Source organism: Schistocerca gregaria, chromosome 5 (assembly GCF_023897955.1).
Source record: "Schistocerca gregaria isolate iqSchGreg1 chromosome 5, iqSchGreg1.2, whole genome shotgun sequence".
NCBI classification, from domain to species: Eukaryota; Metazoa; Arthropoda; class Insecta; order Orthoptera; family Acrididae; genus Schistocerca; species Schistocerca gregaria.
In genome coordinates, this window is record NC_064924.1 from 200,537,531 (window position 1) to 200,554,841 (window position 17,311).

Sequence of the window (17,311 nt, forward strand, 5' to 3'; positions counted from 1 at the left end):
TGAGGTCGAGTGGGAGGTCGCTCTGGGGTGAAGCAGGCGGCGAAGGACTTTCCAGGCAGACGCACGTAAGGCAGCAGTGCCGACAGACAGGTTCCAGTTGCTGTCTGTGAATGACACTGTCGCTGAGCCAGATGCTGTCGCCTGTCCTGTTTCAGAGGAAACCACTCAACCTGCAAGGTCCGGGCAATTGCAGAGGGTGGTATTATTGGTAGTTGGGAGCTCCAACGTTAGACACTTTATGGGGCCCGTTAGGGACTTGGCCTACAAGGAGGGTAAGAAAACCAATGTGCACTCCGTGTGCATACCGCGTCGAGCCATTCCAGATGTGGAACGGGTCCTCCCAGATGCCATGAAGAGCACAGTGTCCAGCCAATTGCAGGTGGTTGCTCACGTCGGTACCAATGATGCGTCTCACTTTGGATCAAAAGAGATTCTCTCTGGTTTCGAGCGGCTAACAGAAGTGGTATAGGCTGCCAGTCTTTCTTGCAAAATGAAAGCAGAGCTGACCATTTACAGCCTAGTCGACAGGTCCGATTGCGGCCTTCTGGTACAAAGCCGAGTGGAGAGTCTGAATCAGAGGCTCAGATAGTCCTGCAAACGTATGGGCTGCACATTCTTCGACTTGCGCCAAAGGGTGGTTGGGTTTCGGGTTCCGCTGAATAGGTCAGGTACCCACTATACGCCGGAGGCGGCTACACGGGTAGCAGGAGCTGTGTGGTGTGCACTGGGCGTGTTCTTACGTTAGAGAGTCTCGGGAAAACACAAAGGGTGCATGCTGAACACAGGTAGAACGCAGATACAGGGTCCATTGGTTTAACAGTTGTAATTTGTCGTAGCTATGTCGGGAAAGTACCAGAGCTCCAAGCACTAATAGAAATCACTGATGTTCAAATCGTTATAGGTATTGAAGGCTGGTTAAAGCCGGATATAAGCTAAGCCGAAATTTTTGCGAACGACGTAACGGTGTTTCGAAAGGATAGGCTAAACACGGATGGCGGTAGCGTGTTTGTTGCTGTCAAAAGTAGTTTAACTTCTCTCGAAATTGAAGTAGATACTTCCTGTAAGTTATTATGGGCAGAGGTCATTGTTGGCAATCGGAATAAAATAATAATTGGATCCTTTTATCGACCACCCAATTCAGATGATACGGTTGCTGAAAGGTTCAAAGAAAACTTGAGTTTGATTTGAAACACATTATCGACTCATAAAATTAAAGTTGGTGGTGACTTTAATTCTCCCTCAATATGTTGGCCAAAATGCATGTTTAATTCCGAAGGTACGTATAAAATATCATCTGAAATAATGCTAAACGCATTCTCTGAAAATTATTCCGAGCAGTTAGTTCATGAGCCCACGCGAATAGTAAACGGTTGGGAAAACACGCTTGACCTCTTAGCAACAAATAATCCTAAGTTAATAACGAACATCAAAACCGATACAGGGATTAGTGAACACAGGGCTGTCGTAGCGAGACTGAATATTGTAATCCCTAAATCCTCGAAAAATAGGAGAAAAATATACATATTCAAAAAAGCAGATAAAAATTCACTTGGCGCCTTCCTGAGAGACCATCTCCACTCATTCCAAATTAATAATATAAGCGTAGACCAGATGTGGCATAAATTCAAAGAAATAGTATCGGCAGAAATTGAGAGATTTATACCAAATAAATTAACAAACGACGGAGCTGATCCTCGTTGGTACACAAAACGAGTTAGAACACTATTGCAGAGACAACGAAACAAACATGCCAAGTTTAAACATAATCAAAATCCCCAAGATTCGCGATCTTTTACAGAAGCTCGAAATTTAGCGCGGAGTTCAATGCAAGACGCTTATAACAGTTTCCACAACGAAACCTTGCAGAAAATCCAAAGAGATTCTGGTCGTATGTGAAGTATGTTAGCGGCAAGAAACAATCAGTGCCTTCTCTGCGCGGTAGCAATGGAGATACCATCGAAGACAGTGCTGCCAAAATAGAGTTACTAAACACAACCTCCGGAAATGGCATCACAAAAAAGACGAAGTAAATGTTCCAGAATTTGAATAGAGTACAGCTGCCAACATGAGTAACGTAGAGTAAATATCCTCGGAGTAGTGAAGCAACTCAAATCACTTAATAAAGCAAGTCTTCTGATTCGGACTGTATATCAATTAGGTTCCTTTCTGAATATGCTGATGCATTAGCTCCATACTTAACAATCATATACAACCGTTCGCTCGACGAAAGATCGGTACCCAAAGCCGGCCGCGGTGGTCTAGCGGTTCAGGCGCTCAGTCCGGAACCGCGCTAATGCTACGGTCGCAGGTTCGAATCCTGCCTCGGGCATGGATGTGTGTGCTGTCCTTAGGTTAGTTAGGTTTAAGTAGTTCTAAGTTCTACGAGACTGATGACCACAGATGTTAAGTCACATAGTGCTCAGAGCCATTCTTTTTTTGTACTCAAAGAGTGGAAACATGCACAGGTCACACCACTAGTAGGATTAATCCACTAAATTACAGGCCCATATCGTTAACGTAGATACGCAGCAGGATTTTAGAACATACATTGTGTTTGAACATTATAAATTACCTCGAAGGAAATTGTCTATTGACACACAGTCAACATGGGTTTACAAAACATCTTTATTCACAGGAAGTGCGGAAGTGCTGAGTGCTATTGACAAGGGATTTCAGATCGATTCCGTATTCCTGGATTTCCGGAAAGCTTTTACACTGTACCGCACAAGCGGTTCGTAATGAAATTGCGTACTTATGGATATCGTCTCATTCATGTGACTGGATTTGTGATTTCCTGTCAGAGATGTCACAGTTTGTAGTAATTGACAGAAAGTCATAGAGTGAAACAGAAGTGATTTCTGGGGTCCCCAAGGTAGTGTTATAGGCCCTTTGCTATTCCTTATCTATATAAACGATTTGGGAGACAATCTGAGCAGCCGTCTTAGCTTGTTTGCAGATGACGCTGTCGTTTATTGACTAATAAACTCATCAGAAGATTAAAATAAGTTGCAAAACGATTTAGAGAAGATATCTGAATGGTGGTAAAATTGGCAGTTGACCCTAAATAACGAAAAGTGTGAGGTCATCCACATGAGTGCTATAAGGAACTCGATCAACTTCGCTTACACGATAAATCAGTCTAATTCAAAATCCGTAAATTCATACCTTGATATTACAATTACGAACAACTTAAATTGGAAAGAACACGTAGAAAATGTTGTGGGGAAGGTTAACCAAATTCTGCATTTCGTTGTTAGGACACTTAGAAAACGTAACAGGCCTACTAAGGAGACTGCCAACACTTCGCTTGTCCGTCCTCTTTTAGAGTACTTCTGCGCGGTTTGGGATCGTTACCAGGTAGGAGTGACGGAGTACATCGAAAAAGTTCAAAGAAAGGCAGCACGTTTCGTATTATCGCGAAATATGGGAAAGAGTGTCACAGAAATGATAGAGGATTTGGGCTGGAAATCATTAAAAGAAAGGCGTTTTTCGTTGCGACGGAATCTTCTCACGAAATTCCAATCACAAACTTTCTCCTCCGAATGGGAAAATAATTTCTTGACACTGACCTACATAGGGAGGAACGATCACCACAATACAATAAGGGAAATCAGAGCTCGTACGGAAAGAAATAGGTGTTCATTCTTTCCACGCGCTATACGAGATTGGAATAATAGAGAATTGTGAAGCTGGTTTGATGAACCCTCTGCCAGGCACTTAAATGTGATTTCCAGAGTATGTATATAGACGTAGATGTAGATCCTCCTATTTATTTGTACCTATCTGTATGAAATTCTCTTCCTGCAGAATGAACAGTATCTTTCTTTTGTTGTTATGCCCCATGTTTTCCATGCTCATTTTTGTCACAGTGTGGTGGTGATTTTCTGTTCACGTTAGTTTTATGTTATTGAAGTTATTGCTAATTTTGTGTGTGGGTTGCTGGTGCTAGTTACGGTGTACCATTTTGTGACTGCGTTGGAGGATAAGACATTATGTGAGTATGCATTGTGTATTGCTGTTGTGTGTTCATATCCCTTGATTGTTTCTATTTTTTTGCTGCCTTCATTTTGCATCTCCACATTAATGGTGGTTTGTAACACGTGTATCCATTGTTTTGTCTTATGTTGATGGTCATAGTTCATAGTTATTTCTGATTAGAGGTGTTGTGCATAGGCTATGTAACATCTATCAAATAGCTGCCATTTATTGAGAATTTAGATGGTTTGATTTTTTTACCAGTATCATATCTGAAGCTGTTCCTCTTCTGAAAACGTTAAAGCTATGTCTATAGCTGATTTTATGAACTTGAGATCGATATAATGTACTATTCCTTATGTTTCCACTTCCACAATAGAACTGCTTCCTGTTCATTGAGACTTCTGGCTGGAGTTTGATATGAAAGCGTATATGTGTTTGTATTCCCATGGTGTTCCAGGTATTTCACACAGCAAGCTAATTAAGAACCCATACATGCCTCGAGGCATCTGCAGTTTGTAGCGTTACTTATCCAGTTGAAGTATGCCACCATGGTTTTGAAGGGTATGAGCGCCTCGTTTACCGTATTTGCCACATACTGCCGAGCAATCAACTATGTGTCTACAATTATCAAATCAGTCCTGTTGTCATGTTCAATAGCTCCCCTCACTATGACAGCAAGTGTTGGAGAGAATCGCTGCTTCCTGTGTTCTTAGACCAGCCCATTTATGGCCATGTTGGCGTCAATCTGACTCATCACTGAACCCCGCAGAATGCCACTCAATGTCGCAGTTGACTCTGACTTTACACCACGCAAGTATTTGCTGTCTGCAGTATGGTAGCTGAGATAAACGAAACACGGTAGCTCTAGATTTCAACCTGGTTATCAATAATCTATTCACGAGGTTTGTAGGATACTCTACTTTTAACATTCTTCCAAATTTTAGTTATTCGTCAAGGCTAGATTCACAGTTTTACGATCTTCTCGTTGAGTAGTATTTTGGCAATGACTCGTGCTACGTTGTTGTCCTAACCGTATCTCGTCACTACTCGTTCTGCAGCTATTGGACTAAAGCTGTTTGTATGATCTGTCAGGATGACACTCTCGTGTCCGTTACGCAAATGATTTGACCATTTCTGAAATATGGTGATAAGCTGCAAGTGCACTTCCACTTTGCGTGCTGTGCGTGATCTCCACCTTAAAGATTGCATTAACGTTAGACTCATCCAGTATCCATTAGTACTCAGCTAATCTTCATCTTCTTCATCTATAGGACTGCTATTTTTTCACACACAATACTGAAAGTAAGCCCGCATTGGGATGAAATGTTAATCAACATATCCAACACCCGTGGGAATACTGGTGCATCAATGTTGTCGGATGTACATGGTATAACATTTTTCATTTCCCTCAGCACACATCACCTGTGATTCCATCGTTTCACTGTACAAAACCACCTACACCTGTGTTCCATAAAGACTGCACTTATAAACGAAAGTATAAAACATTGAAATTATCTTTGTTTAAATTCAATACCATTTTGCGAGGAAGGTTTATAGACCAAGAAGCCTCGTAATCAGTTTGAGCAGTGTGTAGAAGCCTGTGAAGTAAGAGGTAGCTAACAGCAACACATGTGATCATAATTGATCATATCTATTCTGTGATTCGTTAACCAAATAAGGGATGTTCAAATTATATACTAATCAAGTAATGTAACTTATTATATTCTTAGATGGAATGTAGATGCTCTACAGTTGCTTTAATATGTGCTTAAGGGCCAGTACGACAGTAAGGTAGAAAAGTTAGTTGAGGCGAACTGAGACTGGAAAAGGCAAAATTGTTTATAGCATACGCTAAGAGTAATAACCAGAGATGAAAAAAATTGCACAAGATAAGGACAGATGGCATGCAATTTCCAACCACTCGAAAGACTGATGACTTAAAAAATAATTTAGTGGAATAATAACGAATTTACCACAATGTCAGGCACTTCTGAAGTGTAGTATAGCTAAATACACTACTGGCCATTACAATTGCTACACCACGAAGATGACGTGCTACAGAAGCGAAATTCAACCGACAGGAAGAAGATGCTGTGATATGCAAATGATTAGCTTTTCAGAGAATTCACACAAGGTTGGCGCCGGTGGCGACACCTATAACGTGCTGACATGAAGAAAGTTTCCAACCGATTTCTCATACACAAACAGCAGGTGACAGGCGTTGCCTGGTGAAATGTTGTTGTGATGCCTCATGTAAGTAGGACAAATGCGTACAATCCCGTTTCCGACTCTGATAAAGGTCGGATTGTAGCCTGTCGCGATTGCGGTTTATCGTATCGCGATATTGCTGCTCGCGTTGGTCGAGATCCAATGACTGTTAGCAGAATATGGAATCGGTGGGTTCAGGAGGGTAATACGGAACGCCGTGTTGGATCCCAACGGCCTCGTATCACTAGCAGTCGAGATGACACGCATCTTATCCGCATGACTGTAAGCGATCGTGCAGCTACTTCTAGATCCCTGAGTCAACAGGTGGGGACGTTTGCAAGACAACAACCATCTGCACGAACAGTTCGACGACGTTTGCAGCAGCATGGACTATCAGCTCGGAGATATGGCTGCCGTTACCCTTGACGCAGCATCACAGACAGGAGAGCCTGCGATGGTGTGCTCAACGATGAACCTGAGTGCACGAATGGCAAAACGTCATTTTTCCGGGTGAATCCAGGATCTGTTTACAGCATCATGATGGTCGCATCCTTGCTAGGCGACATCGCGGTGAGCGCACATTGGAAGCGTGTATTCGTCATCGCCATACTGGCGTATCACCTGGCCTGATGGTATGGGGTGCCATCGGTTACACGTGTCGGTCACCTCTTGTTCGCGTTGACGGCACTTTGAACAGTGGATGTTACATTTCAGATGCATTACGACCCGTGGCTCTACCCTTCATTCGATCCCTGCGAAACCCTAAGTTTCAACAGGATAATGCACGAGCGCATGTTGCAGGTCCTGTACGGATACAGAAAATGTTCGACTGCTGCCCTGGCCAGCACGTTCTCCAGATCTCTCACCAATTCAAAACGTATGGTCAATGGTGACCGAGCAACTGGTTCGTCAAAATACGCCAGTCACTACTCTTGAGGAACTGTGGCATCGTGTTGGAGCTGTATGGGCAGCTGTACCTGTACACGCCGTCCAAGCTCTGTTTGATTCTATGCCCAGGCGTATCAAGGCCGTTATTACGGTCAGAGGTGGTTGTTCTGGGTACTGATTTCTCATGATCTATGCACCCAAATTGCATGAAAATGTATTCACATGTCAGTTCTACTATAATATATTTGTCCAATGAATACCCGTTTATCATCTGCATCTCATCTTGGTGCAGCAATTTTAATGGGCAGTAGTGTAATAGGTTAAATAAACTTATTGATCATGATATTTCTCATCTCAGGATCTGATTAGTCAGCATGTCAGTTATTTGCTGTTATGAGACAAAAATGGTAAATCAGTAGATAAACCTTAGTTCAGGTATTTTATTACTGGGTGGCAGGTGGTATGTGGGATATGTTGTTACAGCTCAGCAAAACCGATGAGTACACGTCTGCATACATCAATGACGTCCCAGAAATGCGTAACTGACAGCCAAATCGTACATTAATTTGATCAGAGTCTCCGTTGAAAGGCTAAGCGACAAGTCTGAAGCAGAAGTCGCCATCACAGATAACGTGGACGAAGCTTAAATCCGGTATCCATTTTCGCCTTTTCTCAAAGATTAGCGAAGCTCGTACTATTCATTCGGGTGGCTAGCTTGCACTTACAGCCCTGTAAACTGAATTATACACCAAATACATTCATGGTTCTAGGTAACATTTATACTTCCGTTCGACTCTTGTGTATAAATGAATTTCTTCTGAAAGTATCTTATAGCAACATTACAGTATACCTCCTCAGAATCTGCAGACTTCATCACAGAAGCAAGCACTGGGGTCATTAGCTTTACAATTTTCCAGTCTGCTCGTAACGGCTGTTGTGATTTTCTTCAGGTAAACACAAAGGGCCCAATCACAAACGTATAATGTCCAGTAGTGTGTTGAAGTAGATTTTCTTCATGTCTTTCGTAGCGATAGAGACTATACGGACAGTTCACAAACTTATCAACTACTTAATTGTGTCGCGTGAAATTAAATATAAAAAACGAACAAGGCTGAATAAGTCCCGTTGCAAGCAACATAGGAGCGCAGAAAGGCGTAAAACTCTAAGACTGGTTGGCTTACTACATGTCAGCCTTGCAAATAATTGCCTTTTCACCCCTGAGAAGTGAATCAGCCATCAAGTTATAGTGAAAATCGAAGTATATGGTCAATCCAGCGTTGACCTGAAGTTCAGCGTGTAATATGGACCATACTGCAAGTTTATTTTCACGCAAGTAAGACGTTGTCAGAAGAGAAAGCCAATCTTAGTTTCAGGCGTATAAGAAGCTTCATATTTGTAATCTGAGACCTACCCCTGTAGCTAGCCAACCAGACTTCTACGCGTCAGAGCAATCCTTAACTTAGGCAATGCGAGCCAGAGGCAATGTTCTAAAGCAGGCCGTTTGTGTGCTTTTGCCTTTGTGCGACCTGTTATGAGGTCTTAATCTTGTATTTCTGCAATGTGGATGACCGTGGTCAACACTAGCGCAATGTGGTGTGGCGTTTAGCGTTTCTCCTGAATTAGTATGGACTCAAAGAAATGACAAGAGTAAAATCCGCAACCGACACATACTCTATTTCACAGCAATAGCACCAAGCAATTTCCCAAAATTGACTCTCTTTGACGAATGGCTTACTATCAACTGCCGAACATGCTCTCTTTGTGATATACAAGGCGGAATGATTTCCAATGAATCCAATAATTTTGGCGCGTCTTAAATGTATCACGAACGACGTGCTGTAGCCTTTCCTCACTGAGCAATAATTGTGATGAAATTAGTTGTGCCCCAAACTCGAATCACCCATCTTTGGCCCAACATTAAACAAATAAGCGTGCATTACGATGTTAGGTAAGGAGGCTGGGCAGCGTATGACTCATATTTTATGTATCAAACGTAACGTAAGCTCCAGAAATTCGTTGCTGCAGTAAACATTACGCTCATTTAGAAAGTAATTACAGATATTAATCTAACTAAAGAAAATAAACTGAGGTTCATCTGCACATGTTCTAGAGTCAACGTTAAATTTGAATAATTACAGAAAATTTACGGCCTTATTTGGTCATTGTGACATTAGACTTTTGTATCTCAGAAGTGTAAGGTGTCCGACTACGTAGCTGAGTGGTCAGCTCTTCTGACTGACAAGTGGAGAAACCGGGTTCGATTTCCGGTTCTGACAGGGATATTTTCCTTGATGGGAGGACTGGTACGGCGAGCACTCAACCTCTTGCGGACAGCGGAGAAGTTATTCGACCGGTCATTAGGGGTAACAAGGAGAAAAAAAAAACAAAACTCGACAACGACCGGCAGAGCTGACCGCATGCCTTCCATCCACATACAATGACATCAGTGGCAGAGAATGACACAGCAATGGGTCGCCGGCGAATGGTCCGTCTAGGGGCCAGTACGGAGATGTTTACCTTGCCTCGCCTAAGGTACTACGACCTTTTTTTTGGTATAGCAAACACCTTCACTGTTTCTAAGACTCCTTACGTTTCTAGAAAGTTGATACGAACGATGGAATTCCCGCATGTCGGTCATCACACGGGCAGAGCGACCTGTTGGCCTTGTGACGCAGCTCTTTGGTATAGACTTTCAGTTCTCGGAACTCACGTTCCCTGCCTATCAGGGCTGGGTGTAGGTGCCTGTTTAAAAAGCGCCGCCGTCCACGCTTTTCGCATACTGGTCAGCCTCTCCGATCCAGCCAGACACAACTCCCCACCATGGCCCGCTCCACGTTCTTTGTCCTCGCCGCCTTACTGGCGCTGACCGCCGCGGAGAACCGCCTGCTCTCGCAGCTGGACAACATCAACGTGGACGAGGTGCTGGCAGACCCGGCCAGGGTGGACGCCGCAGTCAGCTGCTTCCTCAGCGACGCCGATCAGGACTGCAACGTCCGCTCCAAAGTCGTTAAAAGTGAGTCTCACTACAAACATACCACGTTATTTCGCTTGCTTTTTTAACAGATAGTTTTTGGTGGTCCTTTTCTAGTAATTCACATTAAATTCACGTCGTTTGGCAGCCTTGTGTAACACAACATAAAACCATAACACTCAGATTTTTACATAGAAAACCATGAAATTACTAGAATTAGAAAGGTTATTAATAAAATACCGTCGGGCTTCCAGACGTATCGGGTGGTTAAAAATCCGAAGAGATTTCGACCGATCTCTCCGTGTCGATCGTCAAGTGGTAAATAGCGTTTAACACTTGAAAATGGCCGCGGACAGCTGGGTCGAAATCTCGTCCGATTTTAACCACCTGATGCGACTGGAATCTCGAGAAGATTTTTATAATTCACATCTCCGCGAGACAATGAATTCATACACTTGAAATACTACCTTTGGTATTCATATACCACCATATTTCTATTGTTCAGTTGTCTTTTTTCTCTCAGACGCATTTAGTCTGTATTTCATTCTGAAGCTTGTAACCGTTAAGACTTTGTAAATATTTCTACAGTCATGTTAAAACAGTAACACAGTCGATCTCAGTGTAACTTGTTATTAACTTCTGCCAGCATCGTAAAAAAAATATATCCTCTTTTCAGACCTATAGCATCTTTCTCTTCGTTGAATTGAAGACAGACTGATAACCATATCGTCCTTTCTGGTAGTACGTTTCTGTTTTCCTTCAAATAGTTACCTGGCCGTGCTTCACTCAAAGCAACAACCCCGTCAATAAAAACAGTCGATTCAGGAATCTAGAGAAATCAGAATGACCCTAAGGCTTTTCGCATAGTCGAGGGATGATAGAGTGAAGACAACTGAAGGGATGGACACGAAATCGTAGGACGAATTAGGAACCTGAAAGGAGATGTGGCAGAACACATAAAAGTTAATTTAAAAGCAGAATTGGTGGTGGTGGTAAGTTCTTATGGGACCAAACTGCTGAGGTCATCGGTCCCAAGCAGAAATGTTTACCGCCATGGTTGGTAAAGTAGAGATCAGAACTTTTGCATGTTCAAAGGAAAATAGCTGTATTTTAATAGAAAAATATAGGAAAAGACCCAGGATAAGCACTTCCCCACCCAAATTAATGTTATTTTTTTAATTTCCGTTCTATAAGAAGCCATAAATAAAATTCTAATTAAGCAAAGAACTTGAAAATTTTATGGTAGGCTCGTAAGGAGGCTATAACATAACTAAACTGCAATCAGTAATTTATGTTTATAATTACAAAGTTTTGAATTTTACACTAATAAAATTAACTATTTTTGTTAACATTCAATGTATAAATCAGAATTTAATTTAAGGATTTTATGTTCTTTAATGCCAATCATAGCCGGCCGCGGTGGTCTCGCGGTTCTAGGCGCGCAGTCTGGAACCGTGCAACTGCTACGGTCGCAGGTTCGAATCCTGCCTCGGGCATGTATGTCTGTGATGTTCTTAGGTTAGTTAGGTTTAAGTAGTTCTAAGTTATAGGGGACTGATGACCACAGCAGTTGAGTCCCATAGTGCTCAGAGCCACTTGAACCAATTCCAATCATACACCGAGCCAGGTGGCGCAGTGGTTAGCACACTGGACTCGCATTCGGGAGGACGACGGTTCAATCCTGTCTCCGGCCATCCTGATTTAGGTTTTCCGTGATTTCCCTAAATCGTTTCAGGCAAATGCCGGGATGGTTCCTTCGAAAGAGCATGGCCGATTTCCTTCCCAATCCTTCCTTAACCCGAGCTTGCGCTCCGTCTCTAATGACCTCGTTGTCGACGGGATGTTAAACACTACCCACCACCACCACCAATCATACAGCTACATATTTTGAACAGCTCTTGAAAACTTCGTAGCTTTCAATCATAGATTCTTTCATAACTATGCAAAACATGTAACACTGACAAAATTTAGTTTAAAAATTCATTTCATACATTTCATTGTTTAACAGGTTTACGTGTATTATAAAATCCTCCATACTGATGTTCCCCATCTTCTAGGTTTCTATCCTCCACCTTTCTTAACCTGTCTGGCTCCTAATTCTAGATTCTGTCAACTGTCTGGAGCCTTCTCTGATCGGTGGTGTTAATTGATTTTACTGTGTACACATCTGCATTTACACCAACTCTCGTCAGAACTTTAATCCTGTCAGTATTTCTCCCAGTGTATTATAAAACTACATCTTAAAACTTTTCTAGCAGTAACTTCAAAATGTGCTCTTGGAACAAGTAATCCGAATTGAATTATTTAGGCTTTTATTCGTATTCTGGGTTTTCCAGTGAAGACACTTCCTCAATATATGAGGCTTTGCAAGAAATTTTAATATAGGATTAATTAGATTTATAACAGGTTCTGGTAGTGAGTGCTTATGTGAATATGTTTCATTTCTTATGTGGTTGTACATGTCAGGATGTGGCTGAGGTGGAAGTGGGGTCTAAAAAAGTACAAGTCTTAATTTTTGAACTCCTGCCTCCCGTTTATTGAAAAAAAAAAGAAAGTTTACTGATGACCTAGCCGGGGTACATTACGTGAGTTTAGCGGCCCTAAGGCGCAAACAGATTGAGCCAGGGCTCGAAAAGTGCACGGGGGCCTGTCAGTAAAAGAGCGAGCCAATCGCCTCGTTCGCGCAGCTCGGCGCGGTGGGCGCTCACACGTGATCTCCTGTACCTTTCTGACTGGCTGGTGCAGGAGCTCTCCCTAGGCAAGCGACGCTTCCCTAAGCGTCACCCCGTCAGCAGAAAGGTTGTTTGTACGTGGAGCACGTAAACAAGCCGTGGGATAGCGGCACACATTGGAAAAATCTGATGTGTCGCCAACCCAGGACCCGTGCATGGCTTTGTGAAGATCCATTGTCATCCATAGCTCACGAATTGAGGAAAAAAATCCCTTTTCTTTTATTGAAAGTAAAGGTCTCCCGTACTCAATCTGTCAGCACCTGTACGGTGGTACTCACACGAGTCATGTTTCGGGCACAGATTAAGCGTTGGTGTTTGGCCGCTGGCTTGATAGTAATTGAAGAGAAATTACTCACTCAGCAGGGCTCATTGCCTATTAATTGTTTGTATTTTTCTAATAGTTCTTTCATAAAATAACTAGAGAGAAAAAATGTGTTTAAGAGTAAGCCTTTCTTTTCCTTCTAGTGGTTTTCCACCCTCCAAGCGCTACCCCTGTCCTCCTCTAGTAAGCGGCGAAACTTAGCACCAAGCTTCTTTTGTTTGTTACCAACATATGCCAACTTTTCTTTGCGAGTATTGTGTTGTATATTAACTATTTCAGCTGTGAAAGAATAACAGCCGCCATAACCATTTCTCAAATGTCTAATAATGTGGGCGTGCCTGCAAGTGCGGAGTTAGCATATTAATTCTGACTTTTCGACATAGAATATACTCGTATACACATATATACTCTGTAGACCAGGAAAAAAAATGTTTGAAAATACAGATTTTTCGAATCCAATTCTGTTACATACCCGATTAAAACTTCAGACTATTCAATACTATGTCAGGGACAGTCTAGCCATCCCGGAATTTTACGGCAAGCAACAAATGCGTTATAATCGTCAGTGAGTAAGATGCCGATGACGTCACTATCAAGAAAGCTGATTATTGTTTGTAAGAAAAAAGATAAATTAATATATAAAATCAAAAAGACTTGGAATAGAATCATTTTTCGACGTTAGAACATATAACGAAACATCTTTCCAAAGTTTATGTTTAGGCGTCAGTACACACCTATAACAGGTGTAGGGAAATTATAACTAGAACCACCAAAATTTCAGTTCACCAACGAATTTACTTACCTGTCTTTGACATGCTACCACAGGTGAATGTTAGTGTCACCTCAAATAAATATAAATCAGAAAGTCGTGGGCTCTCGACCAAAATTTTGGTATATTGAAATGCAGACGCAATTCAGTTAAAAAATAAAAATATTTAATGAACCTTAAGAGTAGTAACGTATCTAGAAATATCATTTAAGTGTCAACTATGTATTGATTTATGTAAGCAAAGCTGCCCGGATTGCTGCGCGCGTTAGCTCATCGGGTTGGTTGGTTGGTTTGGAGAAGGGGGCCAAACAGTGAGGTCATCGGTCCCATCTGATTAAGGAAGGGTGGGAGAGGGAGTTGGCCGTGCCATCTCAAAGGAAACATCCCGGCATTTGCCTGAAGCGATTTAGAGAAATCACGGAAAACCTATATCAGGGTGGCCGAATGCAGATTTTAACAGTCGTCCACCTGAATACGAGTCCAGTGTGATAACGACTACGCCATCTCGCTCTGTCACACCACTTCTGGGATAGGAGGTGACGCGCCAGCTCCAGATCCTATCCGTCCGGTGTACTCTCGACAGTGTGCCGGAATGTCGGCCAGATTATGTTTATAGATAGTTTCCCATATCCAGGTAGGTGAATACTGGGTTGGTCCTATCTCAATGACACGATTCGCAGACAATTAGAAAACGTTCCCACCCACTCACACGGGATCACACTAGATGCAGGTAGTTGGGGCACACAAATTCGTGCCGTGAGAGTGGGAAAAGGGGGGGGGGGGGTGATTGGTGGCAGAAAAGGCATACAGCCACTCTGTAGCACTAACACTGTCAAATCCAATATTTAATATGCCGACGGTGGGAAGATACGGGATTAAGGCTAGGAAAATAATAACTGATCTATGGATTCACATTATTGGGTCACTATAGACTTTAGATGAGATGAAATACCTTAAGTATGTCATAAGCATATTCAAATAACAAAAATAAGTTTCAAATTTCTCCCGATAATTTGCGTTATTTTATCTTAAAGTATTGATTTTGGTGGCAGGTCTTATATCGGAGATGGTGAAGACCAACTGCGGTGAGTGTTCGGACGGGCAGAAGGTTGGTGTCGCCAAGTTCCTGGCGTTCATCTCGAAAAACAAGCCAGAAGAGATGAAGAAGCTTCTCGCCAAATACGACCCCAACGGCGAGGCTCTCGCCAAGTATGGTGACAGCTGGAGGCAGAAGGGCATTACCGTCTGAAGATGAAAAGACTCACTTGTATTATACTGTCTGTATGTTCATAAGTAAAATGAAATGAATACATACATTTTGGCTACATTTGTCATATATTTTACCACCACTGCATAAATTTACGGAACACCATAGGTAAAAATGATGCTTCATAAACTTCCGATAGCATGGCATGCAAGAAAAGTGATTCAATATTATCTTGTAATTCGACTGGAATGAGCCAGGCCTCGTCCCCCCCCCTCCCACCCCCTCCCACGCCCCCACCGTCCCCATCGCCACCCCCAATAATCATTGGGCAAAACAGACAGCTGATATTTGCTTGTCGAGACAAATCCGTTTTCAAATTTCCTTACCTCACTTCGCCTCTGTAGATGGTAAACCCACTGACACTACCGCTCGTATTGCTCAAGTGGCTTTCAACATAGTCTCCATTTTAAAAGCAATTCAACTTTCAGCACTATAAGATACTTACATCCATTACAATCTCTCTCTATCTTTCTCTCAGTTGGAACGGGCTTCGAAAGAGCCAATGGTACAGACCGACCGCCGTGTCATCCTCAGACGAAGGCGTCCGTGGATACTAATTTGCAGTGGTTTGTGGTCAGCACTACACTCTCCCGGTCGTTGTCACTTTTTGTGGTCGGAGCAGCTACTTCTCAAGCAAATAGCCTCACAAGGGCTGAGTGCAACCGGCTTGCCAACAACGGTCGGCAGTTCCGGACGGTCGCCCATCCAAGTGTTAGCCAAGTCCGACGGTGCTTAACACCGACGATCTGACAGGGACCGGTATTACCACTGCGGCGAGCTCGTTGGCATTACACTCATCCTACACAAAGTCGTCATTGAATTCACGGCAACCCATGAAACGCTTTTCCCAGATGAAGACCATATCGACCCTGAAACTTTCAGAATATTTCAGGGTAAGCCAGCCATAAAAATCAAAGGTGGCTCATCAATACTTGAAGCTGCCTTTACAGTAAGAAAGCGATTTTAGAGTCAATAGTTGACTTTACAAGCCCATGTGAAAGAATCTCAGTCCTTCTTTCTGTTTTATTTGGCTTCCAGGGTTCGTAGTCTATTTAGCCTTGTGAAACATATCTTCCCGTAGTATACGTAATTGTACAGAGGAAATACATAAATGCATATTTACAGAATTGGAGGCTCAATCCATCATAGCTTTTTTCGACGGCAATTTTTTATGTCAACTAGACATTTTTATGTTATCGGTTTTCAATATTTCTTACATTTAATCATACTCTGCTGGGAGTGGTGAAAGTACGAGTGCCATTACAATCTAGAGGTTTTTAGCTTACACTAGTTAGATTACTAACCACTTTATAAATTCGAATGTCTTGGAAAAAAGGGATATTTTCGGTATAGATGTAGAAGGAAAGAGCACTATTAAAGAACAGTCGAATGATAATGTAGACCCTCGATTTGTCCAAATGCGCCTTTGTAAACTACAGCTCCGTAGGAATTTGAGATTTTAATGCCACATGACATCCTCCTTTCATTTGCTGCGACACATTGCACACCTCTTGTTCTTACAGACGCAGCTTGCTTCGTTTAAACATCAGCTTCCTCGTTGTAGTGAATGTCAGCATGGGAAGCCACCCACAGCAGATGGACGGTCTGCCCTCTCTATTTACAGCGAATATATTACAGCACTACTTCTGATGTGCAGCAGTTCTTTGTTTTATTCGATCTCTGGTGTTGAATATTTTTGGAAGTACTCCGGGAGCCGGACACGATCAATAAGTTCAAGAAGGAGGTTAAAGATACAAACTAGATTGCTGCCAAACTCGCCATTCTTCACTGTAAAAACATATACTGCTAATTACGAAGAACATCGCATAGAATGGACAACAGAAGATCAAGTGTCAAAGCTAGGGCAGACGGCCGGACTTTTACATCTTCTATTGGAGGAAGTCCGTAATTGATGAATCCAGTCTCTACATTTTATAGACAGGATGTTCCAAGAAGGCCAAGCCTCGAGTGAAAAATATATCTGACAGAATTTGACGTCTAAAGCTTAAGGAACTCTTTCCCGCCTCTGCTAAATGGGGGTTTGTAGACATCTATCGCATGGCTCTGATACAGATACGAACGGATGAGCACTGAATGTAATTTGATGAGATAAATCTTAGGTACATTGTTATCAGTATAAAGCTACAGTCCAATCTGGGTGGAATAATCCCTCGAG

The 17,311-nt window shown here is 42.4% G+C and overlaps 1 protein-coding gene across 2 annotated transcripts in view; it reads left to right on the plus strand.

Moving 5' to 3' along the window:
• Positions 1-9,797: 9,797 nt before the first annotated feature.
• Positions 9,798-17,311, plus strand: part of LOC126272341 (ejaculatory bulb-specific protein 3-like) — a 30,774-nt gene continuing 23,260 nt past the window's right edge. Inside the window, exons 1-2 of one of the 2 annotated variants that reach the window (XM_049975136.1) lie at positions 9,798-10,087; positions 14,921-15,182. In XM_049975136.1, coding sequence (XP_049831093.1) covers positions 9,895-10,087; positions 14,921-15,117 — 390 coding nt within the window. In that variant the 5' untranslated portion in view covers positions 9,798-9,894 and the 3' untranslated portion in view covers positions 15,118-15,182. Of the gene's footprint in view, positions 10,088-14,920; positions 15,183-17,311 lie in introns of those variants that run through there. The other variant, XM_049975135.1, reaches the window with a different exon arrangement.